Raw genomic sequence first — 14,670 nt, 5'->3', positions numbered from 1 at the left:
TGTCTTTTTTAGACACTTCATAAAATCAGGGGCTTAAAAGAAGACACCTCCCCCTAGCTATTTATCTATATTATATATATATATATATATATATATACACCTACAAACACATACATACATATATATGTATACTTACACATATATGCATATATGTATGTAGATGTAAATGTATATACACTTATATGAATATGTGTATACATAGACACACACATACATACACACATGTAGAAAATAAAAAGTTACTCATTCTAGGCTAAGGGTTCTTAACTTTTTCTGCTTTATCGACCACTTTGATAGTCTGATGGAGCCTAGAGATGGCTCAGTGTAATGTTTTTAAATGAAGTAGAAAAAAATAAAGTACTTAGAACTATGAAAGAAGTCAATTATATTGAAATATAATTATCAAAATATTTGTTTAAAAAACCATATTCATGAACTCCCAGGTTAAAGACTCATGTTCTAGACAAAATCTATTGACTTTCCAGTTACCAGGCTTGGAGAACTACTATCACCAAGGCAGGGACAAGGTGAGATGTGGCATCCAAAGGTAAAACTCAAAATTTATTTTTCCATAAACAAGGTTTTAAAAGGTGGTTAAATATAGTTAAAATAGTACTAAACATCAGGTACACTCTAGGTTAAATAAACTTTTTGCAGATTGACCTAAGGACCTAGGCATCCATGAAAGCACTATTTTAATGGGAAAAATGCATTCTGTGCTCCAAGGAGACAACTTACAAATAAACCTTTGGAACATGACCTGTTGGAGACTTGGAGGCTGCCTGTGCCTACTGCTGCTTTTTAAAAGAATCAATGAGATGCCAGATTGAACAGCACTTTCAATACTGTAACATTTATAGCATATCAATATTTAGCAAGATTAGCTCTTTTAGGAAGTCAATATAATCACCTAGTAAAAATGAATTATTTAAAAACTAGAAATGGAAGACTTCCTTCAGATTACATGTATTTAAGCATCTCCTTGTTATTGATGTTATTTTTCAATCAATCAATCAACAAGCATTTATTGGGTGCCTACTCTTTGCCAAGTACTATGCAAGATGCTGAGGATACAGAGACAAAAATTACAGTCTTATACCACCAAGAAGTTTCTTCTTTATTGAGGAATACACCATACATTTCAAGAAGTATATTTACAAGGTAAATTTTGGTGGAAGAGGCCAATCAGAAAAGTCTTCTGGTAGAAAATGTTACTTGTGAAGAATTTTGAAGTAAATAAGAGACTCTAAGAGAAAGAGATATATGTGAAATAGAAATTTGTTCCAAACATGAAGACAGAAAATGGAATGCTATGTGTGAGGAAAAGCAATAAGGACAATTTGGCTGAAATAAAGATTGCTTATAGGGAAATGTAGTCTTCCTGACTCCAGGCTTGATATTCTATCCACAGCACCCAGTCATCCTAATGTTTGATTTTACTAACCACAACAATAACAAGCATTTGTGAAATACCTACTTATACACCAGATACTGTAGTGACTGCTGAGGAAACAAAGACAAGAAAAAGCATTTCCCCAACATAAAGAAATTCACCTTCTAACTGGGAATACAACATGCAAATAATTCCATACAAGTAAGATATTTAAGGTAATATGAAGGTGATATCACAGAACAGGTTGGTTATTCAATTTCTAATTTCAATATTGGAAAAATTACTCAAACTTCCTATCCCTTCTATCCTTACAAAAAGATTTAAATATTGAGTTGCTTATAAATCTTTTTTGTGCTGGTAGTTTCAAAACTACTTATGATATCACTAAGTTAATTTTCAGCTAATAGTCATATTAAGAAGGCACTAAAAGTAATATTTTCAGATTGCCAAATAATGTTTTTTAATTTGTCCAGTTCTTCTCCAAACATAGGGACACCAAATTAATTTTTATTGGAAATGGAGCTAAGAAAATTATAGACTCTTCTCACAGTCATTTCTGGAACTAATGGCATGAACCAAAAGGGAAAAAAAAGACTGTTTTGGATTTCAAATAGATAATTTCATCTGGGGATGACAAGTATTTACCTTTGGATCCATTCTGAGGAAGGTGTGGGTGCCTCTGCTACTGAAGGTTGATCTTTTAAATGTTTTGCTGTGATAAAAATGGTAATAGTTCTCCAGGTTTCCAATCTGAAAAAAAGAAAAAGATTGTTTTCATTGCATCTTGTAAATAGTTGAAAAAATTTGACAGTTCTTATAGCTTTGTACTTCTTCAAATTGAACTTTATTTTGTGTCTCAAGAAAACTTTGTCTTTTTTACATACTATTTTTAAATAATGATTAAAAAATCTGATCTTAAAAGTTCTCCAAAATACATTTTATACATAGAATACAAAAGATTCTCAATGAAACCATGGTTCTCTATTTCATGTTGCTTGCTTTATTTTTAACATATATAACAAATTCTCTACCTTACTTTCAAAAGTATCCTGCTCATTCATGCTTCCTTGTAAATATATTTCTAATCTTCTAATCTAAAAAAATGGCCCTCTTATTTTTGGTATCACTATTGATAGCTGCCATTAAAATAACATAAATTCTTTTACTTCTGTCTCCACAATTCATTCGACAATCACTTGTTGCCTCCTTATGTCAGGCATTGCTAGGTGTTCAGCACACAAAGATAAAATAAGAAGTAGCACCCGGCCTCAAGAAGATTACACTTTATCAAGAGAAAACAACATAAAAACAGATAAGAAAACAAAATATATACAAATTAAGTACAAAATAATTTCAGAAAGTGAAAAGCCTGATCTTATAAGCCAATAGAGCCCCTTGAAAAGGGGAGTGGTGTAATCAAAATTTTGTTTTGAAAACATCAATTTGGTGGCTGTAGGAATGAAGGATTGGGAGACAAGAGATTTGAAGTGGGAAGAGAGACCAGTTTAGAGGGTACTGTAATAATCCCATAAAAATGTGATCAGGTGGTAGCTCTCCAAATTGAAAAACAGGATGTTGTGAAGATAAAATCAATATGACTTATAGGGCAGTTAAGGATGGTGAGAGAAAGATTGAAAAGCTGAGGATCACTTGCAAGCTGATAAACCTGGGTCCTCATCAAAAATAGGGGTCACAGTATCCTCAAAAGAAATGGGAAAATTAGAAAGAAGGGAAGCTTTGAGAAGGAAAGAAAATAATGAATTCTGGGTTGGATTAGGAGAATTTGAAATAACTATTGGATATACAGTTTAAAATGTCTAATCAGCAGTTGATGAATGAGATGAAAGCTCAAAAGAAAGCCCAGAGTTAGTGATATAGATCTAGGAGTCATCTGCATAGAAATAACAGTTGAACTCAGGAGGGTAGATTAAATTATCTAGGGATTAACATAAAGATGAATTAAAATTTCTCTTTTTAGATACATATTGATAAATCATAGTACAAAAATAAAACCATGCTCTCTATTCAATATTGTGAGACTAAATATTATGCTACTACCTGAAAATTCACTAGCTAACTGTGTTTTCCAGGCCCCAATCTGCTTAAAAGTTGAACTGAAATTCCCAAGTGGCCAAAGGAACGAAATGTTTATTTGGAGTCAGAGAAACCAGTTCAAATTCTGTCTTTCCACTTACTATCTATCTGTTTGACCTTGGGCAAACCATTTGTTATCTCTGACTCAGTTTCTTCATCTATAAAATAAAGATATTAGAATCAGAGGATTTTACAGACTCCATCTATACTAATATATATATATATATATATATATTTTTTTTTTCAAATTAGAAAAAATATTTCATTGGTATTTTTTGCCCCATTGGTAAAGTTTCTAAGAATAAATGTTTGTACTTAGCTGAAACAATGAGTTCAATAAAAACACAAATAATTGTCTTCTTGGGAATTATTCATATTGTGAAAGGGCTAGATAATATCAAAATTCCTAGAGTTTCCCCATTTTCTGCTTAAAGAAAATTTCTCAGAACAAATTATAGAATCACATTCTGAAGACTGGAAGAAATCTTGAACAATAATCTAATGGTATCCTGTCTTCAGGCAGGACCACCATACTTAAGCTTCCCAAAAGGGGTAAATCTTTCCCCCATAACTTATTCTAAAGTCCAACAACCACTAAAAGCAGAACCTTTTAATATTATTCTAAATCCATCGTGCCATAGCGTAAAACCTTTTCATTCTATTTTCATGAACTATTGAAGACACTTCCTCCTAGTATTTTAAATTGTTGTTGTGGTGGTGATGAAGTCATGTCCAACACTTCGTGACACCATTGGGGATTTTCTTGACATGGAATGGTTTGTCATTTCTAATTCATCTCACAGAAGAGGAAACAAATAGGGCAGAGTGACTTGCTCAGAGCCACACAGCTTTTAAGTGGCTAAGGCCAGATCTGAGGTTAGGTTTTCATGACTTGTGGACCAGTACTTTATCCCCTGTGCCACCTAGCTGGCTCCAGTTCTAAAGTGGAACCTTTTTTTATATTTGTAAGTTTGTTAAAATGCTAAATAGGCCTTCAAAAATCCTTTCTTCAGGCTACATAATTCCCAATTCCTAACATCTCAATTTGCAACCTCTAAGCCAATTCTGGATCCTCTAAAAATTTTTTTAGCTATGGACTTCAGAACTGGTCATCATCTCTTGCTAAATAATTTTTACTATGAAATCTAATTGATTATTCCCTCATTAATATACACTAGAAATTTATTTATTCCTTCTGGTTTTTTTGCTTTCTTGCTAATGAAGTCACTAAGCTTACTAGTTGTTATAATCTCTAGACCTTTTGCTGTCATATTTCCACATTATTTTTTTCTTTCCTGCTTTACATTTATGGATTTTATTTTTCTTCCTCCCAGGTACAGAATCCTGCACTTGTCTTTAATGAAGTGAAAGATTATGTCAAAAGCTTAGCTCATAAACTAAGTCAGGGCCGCTATTTATACATCGAAGGCATTAATGAAATCTTAACTTGTGGCAATATTTAATTACCATGTTTACCTACAAACTAGCACTATTCCTTGGAGATGTTAGGTTAACTTATTTGCTTGCTATACATTGGTCTTAAACTGTAAGCATTTAAGTTGATGACTATTCAAAGAAAAAAGAAGAAACTAAAAGTAAAATAAATTCTCAATTGGCAAGAGTAAAAGGATTGTCAATCTATGCATGCACACCACATCAAATTCCGGGGGCAGCTAAACTTGCTCACCCTCTGGGTTGTACCACACATGCAACTATGTTCTAACTTACTGACAGCTGCTTTTTCTCTAATTTTGCAGCAGTTCACTAATTACTTAAACATTCTTTTTCCTGTTTCCTTCACGGTCATGTCAGTGCTCAACTGTTATTTGACAAATCCAGAACCAGCCAGAACATATCTCAAGCTATCAGTGAGCTAACCACAGAGTGGATGGGTCCTCGTGGGGTTGACCAGTCAGAAGAGCACCTGTGTGTTGTAGCAACCAGTTCTCCACTTCTGTTTGGAAACCTGTTATCGGGCCCATCACAATCATAGAGAAAGCAACTCCCAATGACTGAGTCCGGGAGCCAAAGACATGGACATTACTATTCCAATTACTACAAAATCAGAGTATAGTACATGGTGGAAAAGGGAATAAATCTGAAAATAACAGCAAGTTCTTTCTCTTATCCTTTGTGTGGAGTTGGCCTTGCTCTATAGAGTATGATGAAGGGGACAGAAATGTGAAGGAAGAACTTCCATTGCTATGTTTTTCCCAGAACTTTCATTTTAGTGAATGGGATAGCTATCTCTAATTTCCTGGATTTGACTACCACACATCAATTGCCTCTTGATTCTGCTCCTATTGGTCCTTTCCCCCATTAATAAGTTTTTCCCCCAAATGGAGGAAAGGCCCCAGACTACTAACTCTATCTCCACTTTTTTTAAAATAGCTTTTTATTTTTCCAAATACATGGCAAAGATAGTTCTAAACATTCACTTTCACAAAACCTTGTGTTCGAAATTTTTTCCTTTTCCCACTTCCTTAGACAGCAAGTAATCCAATATAGGTTAAACATGTGCAATTCTTGTAAACATATTTCCATATTTATCATACTGAACAATAAAAATTAGTCAAAAGAGAAAAGGAAAAAAAAAAACCACGAGAAAGAAAAACAACAACAATAACAACAAATTAAAAGGTGAAAATACTACACTTTGATCCACATTCAGTCTCCATAGTTCTTTCTCTGGATGCAGATGGCATCTTCCATCACAATTCTATTAGATTTGCCTTGAATCACCTCATAGTTGAAAAGAGCCAAGTCTATCACAATTGATCATCATATAATCTTGTTGCTGTGTACAATGTTCTCTTGGTTCTGCTCACCTCATTTAGCATTAGTTCATATAAGCCTCTCCAGGCTTTTCTGAAATCAGCCTGTTTGTCATTTCTTATAGAAATATATTCTGTAACATTCATAACTGATTCAGCCATTCTCCAACTAATGGGTTGGAGAACTCCATTTTCCAACTCCATTTTCAGTTTCTTGCCACTTCAAAAAAGGCTGCTATAAACATTTTTGTACATGCCTTGACCTTGCTTTTTAACTTTCATTTTTTTATGTGCTATCATTCCGCCTTTATTTTTGCTTATATTTGTGTCCCCACAAATAATAAGCACTTAATAAATGGTTGCAGACTGATGTTCTGTTCCCACCAACAACATCCCATCCTTCATCTTCACTTTGGAGCAATTAGGTGGGTAATAAAGTACCAGACCTGGAGCCAGAAAGACCTGAGTTCAAATCTATCCTCAGCCCTTTACTAGTTGTGTGACCTTGAACAAAGTCACTCAAGCCTTTTGGCTTCAGTTTTCACATTTGTAAAGGAAGGTGGAAAAGGAAATGGCAAACCATTTCAGTAAACTTGCCAAGAAAATGCCAAATTAGGTCACAAGGAGTCTGAAACAGGTGAACAATAAGAACAACCATTACTTCATGACCAGAGTCCAATAGCTAGTGTGCAATCTTTTTCATAAAAGGATGCAAGTTGAGAGTGCTTGAGTCATAAATGGTGACTTTCCCTTCAACTAACAGTAAGAGCCCATATTTGTTAAGCTTTGTTTTTTTTATAAAGAAGTATTTATATGAATTTATGTGTATAAAAATGTAAATTTTAAGGAAATTGCATCTGTTTAGATCATTCCAATAAATTTGGGATGAAAAATACCATTTGCATCCAGAAAGAGAATTGGAGACTGAATGCGAAACATACTATTTTCATTGGGGGGAGGAGGGGTTGTTTGTTTGCTTTTTTCTTTCTTGTATTTTTCCCCCTTTTGTTATGATTTTTCTTTCCCAACATGACAAAACATTAGTATGTTTTAAATGACTGCATATGGATAATCCTATAACAGATTAATTTCTGACTTGCCGAAGGGGAGAAACTCAAAATCTTGCAAAAATGAATGCTGAAAATTATCTTTATATGTAATTGGAAAAATAAAATACTCTTGAGGAAAAAAGAAATAAAATGTCAGCATCATCTTTTTTTTAAACCATGCTTCAGTTTATACTGTTGGGTTTTGCTTTGTATTTTTTTTTGCCTGACTTTATCACTTTATCACTGCTATGCCATAATTTCAAATTCAATGACCCTCCTATATTTAGTCCTCTGCTGTGAAACAATAGGAACATCAATCTAGAGCTCAAATAGATTTCAGAGGAGATATCATCCAACTCCATACGTACAGATTATAAAGGGAATACAAGCAGGGAAATAGGAAAAAGCATGGAGAGGATTCATAGGAATATCATCTTATAGAATAGGAAATAGAAATTATTGAATTCAGTCCCCACATTTAAAGCATAAGGAAACTTGGAGTTCAGTGGGGTGATGTGACTTGCTCGTTGCCACCCAACGAGCCTCTGTCACATCAAGCATTCTATACCATGAAACATGGTCGGCTCTGAAAAAGGAATCTCAGGTAAAGCCAATGGCTGTGTTGTAGTATTTACTTGGCAACCTCTTGAGAAGATGCAACAAACATGCTGCCACTAGCCACAAAACTCTTACCTGTGGGCAAACTAGATTAAGATGTGATTGGGAAATGTTTAGCAAAATAAATAAAAATACAATACAGCACAGATAATGTTAATTTGTGGTTTTCTAAGTCAATATGCAACCAGCAGGCATCCATTTATGTTCCATGCCACAGCCCTATTTTTTCAACCTCTTCTTTACCTTGTTGAAATTCAAATAGGATTACTGAAACATCAAGGACTAGTCTAACTGTCACATAGAACACTGTTCAGTGAACTTAAAAGGCAAGGCATACATTTGATGGCCTCCCTGTTGTAAGGCATTGTTATAGGAATTTCATATTTTCTTTTATTCCTCCTGAAAATTCTGATCCACTAAAAGTCTGTTTTCATATTAACCTTATCAGACCAAAACATGTCCCATGGGATGTAAAAATTTAGTCAGAGCCTGAAGCATTCCTTAGATAAGAAGCCAGGGGAAGAATCTCAGTTGTCCCTGACTCCTTGGCAACATAGAAATCCTCCTCCTTCGTAGGTCTATCTATAAACCGTCTAAATGTAGTTTAATCTGTAATCTTATCTCGTTTATCTATAGAGTCTGTCTGAAGAAGTTTGTTTCTTTGGGGGACGGATGAGATTGTGACTGTTGGAGTTATCCAATTTTTATGATATTGAAGGAAGTACAGGGTTTTGTATCAACCTTCTTTAACTTTTATGACCCAATAGTAATGTACCAGATTACAATAGACATTTCTCTGACACTCAGATATAATTTTGCCCTTAAGAAGCCTTGTCAGAATTCTCATGAACATTCAGGTTTTCTCCGAGGCCTTAACAAGTATGTTATGTTTGAACATAATAATAAAACTTAAGTTTTTACCTCCATAATTTCTGTGTTGTGATATATATTTGGCAACAACTACCACCATGTGAACTCAAAGAGGAGATATTTGTCCCCAAATAGTAAAGACTAAATGAATTGGAAGGAAAACTCATTCAAACCATTTGTTGTACGGATAAGGCAATTGAAGACACAGAAGTCCATGCTTCTCTTAATTCCAAATCTAATCCTCTGTCCACTATATTCTTATCATAGCCTTCCCTTTCAGACATCAATAGATACATCAGAAAAAACAGCCAAATCCAAAATTGTTCCTATTCATTTAAGTTATCAGTAAGGCATTGTCTTTGTAAATATTCAAGGACAGTTTGACAAGTAGTTGGCAGACAGTAATATTAATGATGAAAGCTAATATTTTATGCAGAGCATAAAGGCTTGCAAAAAGGCTTCCTATTTTACTTGATTCTCCATTTAAAAACACTTCTTATGTAAGAAGTTTAAAAAAGAGCAAAAACACATTGAGACCTGATATATTTTTTAAAATAAAAATGTAGGTTTTAAAAAACACTCTTTATAAAAATTCTATTTCTTCAAATGGATATTTTTGTTGCAATTAAATCAGTTCCTTCATTTGAACCAACTGCTTTATGCCATTTCACAATTGCTGTATTTTTCCCTACAACAATATAGTATATTTCTGCTATGAGAATATTCATACTATATGGTTTAATTATCCTTTGGAAAATGGTGTTCTAGCTTCAGAGTAACTAGTCTGCTTTCCTAATAGGGAATAATAATTTTTACAACATGATTATCCCTCTGAGATGGCTAGTCCCTTTTTTCCCTTTCCTGGAAATGTATTTCTTTTTAATCGCACAACTCTAAAGATTATTTGAGTACACTACTATTCAGTTCTACGTTGCCAAGAGCCTAATCCTGGATCCTAGAAATCTGGGAGATGTAATGCCCTCCATAACCAAGATCATTAGATCTCTTCCCTATATAAAATAAAAAATATTTTTTGTAAATTTCTGTAAATTAAATCTATGCCTCTAATCTGACCTACTATACTATAAAACTACAATGCTATATACTATCAATACTACTACAAAACTACAATGGCAACATCAAGAATATTAAAATCTCAGCTAATCTTAAGATGTTAGTTATGTATACTGCTACCCATTTCATTAGGGAGAACACTACTAAGTCATAATTAAACCTATCAACTGATAAACATAATCATAAAAGAATTCTCATTAAAATTTCTTGTCAATGAACATAAGAAGAAAAGGAATCAAAGTACATATGAGATGAAAAAAAAGTCTAGATTTTCTTTTTGACAAGACTGTGTTAAAAGAAACAGCTTATATGTTTTAGTTTGCCATGACAACAAAATCAAATAAACAAACAATTGACAAGTACCTGCTTTGTGATCACCAGATGCAGTGCTGGGGGGAGGGAGCAAATGGGTAGAAGGGTAGGGTAGTTTACAAAGAGATAAGATAGTTATAATTTGGGGGGGGGGGTAATGAAGAAACCTGAGAAGTTAACCATAGAAAATTTAATCTCAAAAGACCAAAGATCTCATAGAGCTATGATTTCAATGAGGGGAGAGATTATTATATTTTGAGAAGATTTTGATAGATTTCAGGTATGCCTTAAAAGTTCAGAAAGATATAATTGAGAAGACAAGACAGATGGTTTCACCTGGAACAATCAGTTTTAGCAAAGGAATGGAAGTAATAAAGTACAAGTATACCAGCAATGATGAAAAGATCAGTACTAGCTAGAGAAGATGTGTATAAATAAGTAATGGAGGTTGGAAATATAGGGTGGGTCCAATTCATGCAAGACCTTAAATGCCTACCTAGGAGTTTGGTTTTATATCACATAGGCAATTGTACTGATGGAAGAATTCTGACACCAGAATCATATGATAAAAGCTCTACATCAGCATCTCAGTCTGATTTCATTTTGTAATCCTGGGTTAAAACAAAGCAAGGTGACCATGAGCACTAAATAAATATCCCACAACCTGCCTGGAAACTAGTTTTGTTGCATTTCCCCCCTCTACAGATATAAAAACTGAGGACAAGTAAAATAATTTGTCCAAGGTCACATGAGTAGTTCATGTTTAAGATAAGACAGAATTCTTCATTAGAAATACTCTGCTGATGATTTCAGAAAGGCCTGGAGAGACTTACTTGAACTAAGTAAAGGGAGAAGAACCAAAAATTATACTCATTGGTACGGAAAATTGTACATAGCAACAATAAGATTATATGATGATCAATTCTGATGAGTGTGGCTTTTTTCAACAATGAAGTGATTAAAGCCAATTCCAATAGACCAGTGATGGAAAGAGCCCTTTGCATCCAGAAAGAGGACCATGGGGTCTAAATGTGGATCACAACATAGTATTTTCACCTTTTGTTGCTGTTTTCTTGCTTCTTAGCTTCTTTCTCATTTTCTTCCCTTTTTGATCTGATTTTTCTTGTGCAGCATGATAAATGCAGAAAAAATTGCACGTTTAACATATACTGGATTACTTGTTCTCTAAGAGAGGGGGTGGGGAGAAGCAAGGGAGAAAAAAATTGCACACAAGATTTTGCAAAGGTAAATGTTGAAAACTATATATTTTGAAAATAAAAAGCTAAAAAAAGGAAATAATCAGCTGTTCCCTGCCAATATTTCATTCTTTAGTCTTGAAGCTCTTCCCTAATGCCTTTTGCTTACTATAAAATGTACCCTTAGGTGTACATGTTCTCACACACACAAATACTAGAAAATATCTTCATCAAAGACCACTGACCAATGAGCAATACCAAATAAGGAAAGCCAAATGTGATAAGACAAGAGTCATGTTGAGAGACAGGGGAAGAGGGAAAGGGAAAGAGAGAAGGAGAGGGAGAGGGAGGTGATAGAAGAAAGTTCAATTCTCATGATATTTTTTTTTGAGTGAGGAGGTAAGGCATGTAAATCCCTCCTTATTGAAACAAGGTATGTTTGCACAGAGTTGTGCTGGGAACCATTAGTAATAAAGGCTTATGGAGTATATCTAGTCTTAGCTCACCTTGCTGTCTCAAACATTAAAAGACAGTAAGTAGGCTTTTTATGTTATATTTTATAAAGACCTAGAGGAATAAGGGTAAAGGGTGGGAAGGAACACCTTGTATTGTAAATCCAACCTTCATTTGCATCATTTGCTAAACTCAGTGAAGGTGCTGAATACTTCCTTCAATATTTCAGAGATCTGTGGTTTCACCAGTATACTCCTTCCTCTGACACAAAACATAATGCTGCTGCATTTAAGTACAATTCATGTGATGTGAATTCAAACATATGAGCAATTTCAGAAGCCCAAGAATAAACAATATTCTTGAAGAATAAGAAGTTGTGTTGCAAAGCGCATGCTTTGGTATACGAAAATTGCCACTTATCTTTCCCTATGTCATTAACCCTCCTTGGAAAATAGTCAAATAGTGAGAAAATGTCACAGTTCAAGGTCTCAGAAAGAAACGATTGTAGATGTATGTTCTGACGTTGCAAAAAAACTATTCACTTTATCACTCATGATGACTCCCCTTGGCTGCAAAACAGATGTTTGGAGACACAACTTGCTGAGCAGCTGCATTGTGTTTGCATTCAAGTGGCTATACTTTCTCAAGGTCATCATTTAGACATGACTTTCTGTGAACAGACTTCCTCTCTAGGAATTCCTTCCTCTCTAGGTCCACAATTTTGAGTGCAATTATGTAACATTATCAATCATAGTTCATTTGCTTAAAAACAACAACAAAAAACAAAACAAAAAACCAACTAATTAGAGCCTATAAAAACACATACCAAATTAATTCTGGCTCACCCTGGCGACTTCAGTCTGGAGAAAGTTATAAATAAGAACGGAGACAGAGTCTATATTTAGCTAGCATTTGGTCTCCTAGCATTTAAAATTAAGGAAGTGGGGGTGGGGGGAGACAGTGCTTTTTATGCATTTAAAAAATAAACTACTTCCTATTTCAGACAAATATATAAACAGTAGCATTATACTACTAAAATAATCACAACTTAGGTAGATCTCTTACAGCCCAGTATTTATATTGCCCAACTCTCCGCAGCTCTACAAATGGTCCTATTAGAATCTATATCTCTTCCCGATACATACCAAAACTGCTCAACCTGTTATAAACAACAAAATTGTTTAACTTCTACTGTTAAACTGTCTCTAAACTACCATGGCTTCTGTATTTAGATTAGGAAGTTTGATGTGGTAATTTGGCCATAGCCTAGTCCTCTAATTGGGATGCAACTCAGAAATTCTGAATATGAAATTTCAGTGACTTCAGCATCTCACTTTGAATAAAACTTTTCCAACCAAGTCTTTCCGGAGGTTTTCTCTAGGACAGTTAGAATTAATCTTTTCAGTTGTTTCTTAAATTCAGCATTCTTAACATTGCCTGTTTGACCTTGAGCAAATCACTTAACTTTGCTGAGCCTCAGTTTCCTGATTTGTAAAATGAAAGAGTTAAGTTAGATGGCCTTTAACATCCTTTCCACGTCTAAATCTGTGATTTTCAGCATTTTAAAAAATTTTAACTCAAACCAAAAAATTATGGTCTAAAATTAATGATGAAATCTTTCTTTAGTACCAATAATCACTCATTTGGAATCTCCCCCATAATTCCATATCTAAATGAGAGATTTGTTACCACATTAGGGACCTCTTTTCCCCATCCCTTCCCTACTGGAAATCAGGGTTGATTAATTAAGAGTTTGTGTGTGTGTGTGTGTGTGTGTGTGTGTGTGTGTGTGTATAGCACAAAAAAAGCTACCTTTATAAGAAGGGCAGCAGTGAACTCCTAGAGGGTGAGTTGGCTCAGTTCCAAGTTGTTCTCATTCTATCACTCAAAACCCAACACTGTGTAATTAAGCTCTTCAAAAATGCATCTGGCCTGATTAACAATGGGAAGTACACATTTAAAGGGAGGGATGCTCTTTTCTGGGGTTGTTTGTCAAGTGCAGCTGGTTCCACAAGCCAACAGATTCTGTGCGATGTACCTATAATGTCATTTTGGTTTTCCTATGGTATACTTACTCTGTCTGGATACCTGGGTCAGATTCTCATACCTTTTCCTAGAATAAGAAGTGACATGGTACAGTGTAAAAAGCACTGGCTCTAGGTTCAAATCCTATCTCCCCTACTTATTACCTTTTTCTCATTGTAGTCGAAACACTACTATATGACTGCTCAAACACTTAACTACCTTAGTTCTTAGTTTCCTCACCTGTAAAATTAAGAGGTTGACTTGTCTTTGAGATCCCTTCTAGCTTTAGCTCTGTGATGCACTCCATTTTCTTTATGGAGCACTGGAAAAGTAGTAAAAGCGTCTTCTTCACACTGAAAATTCTCAGGTGACTGCTGAACAAATATCTCCTTTTTGACCAGGGTCAGTGTTATTTAAAAGTTTGTCCTAACAAAGAGCTTTTTCAGATCCCAAATGGAAAGAAAGCATGCCATTTTTAAAAAGCTATTAATGGGTGTGTAGATATATACACTGAGAAATTCTGTTAGCCCAATTAAGGTAGGATAATGTTACAAAAGCATTGGAATGGATCCATTTTGTTATTTCAGGCAGTTCTCACAAGCTTTGAAGTTTATGATATTTCATTCAGAAAAAAAGGGGACAGAATTGCAGTTAACACTTCAAATAGGAAAAGTTTACTAAGTACTCAGAGTTGACATATTGAGCACCAGAGGGTTCCTGGGAGTCTCCTGTTTCTAGTGATTAAAAGAGAACATATACTGAAGCAATCCAGGACAGGAGTTGAGGATGGATAGTTGGGGATGGTGCATTCT

At 34.5% G+C, this 14,670-nt stretch overlaps 1 protein-coding gene across 2 annotated transcripts in view; it reads right to left on the bottom strand.

Annotated features, from left to right (window-relative positions):
- PCSK6 (proprotein convertase subtilisin/kexin type 6) overlaps positions 1-14,670 on the bottom strand; it is a 241,877-nt gene that overhangs the window by 198,774 nt on the left and 28,433 nt on the right. For both annotated transcript variants that reach the window (XM_023497530.2, XM_003755590.4), the window contains exon 2: positions 2,039-2,143. In XM_023497530.2, coding sequence (XP_023353298.1) covers positions 2,039-2,143 — 105 coding nt within the window. The remainder of the gene's footprint in view (positions 1-2,038; positions 2,144-14,670) is intronic.

The sequence above is a fragment of the Sarcophilus harrisii genome, chromosome 2, assembly GCF_902635505.1.
Source record: "Sarcophilus harrisii chromosome 2, mSarHar1.11, whole genome shotgun sequence".
Classification (NCBI taxonomy): Eukaryota; Metazoa; Chordata; class Mammalia; order Dasyuromorphia; family Dasyuridae; genus Sarcophilus; species Sarcophilus harrisii.
This window is presented reverse-complemented; position numbering and strand designations above follow the sequence as displayed.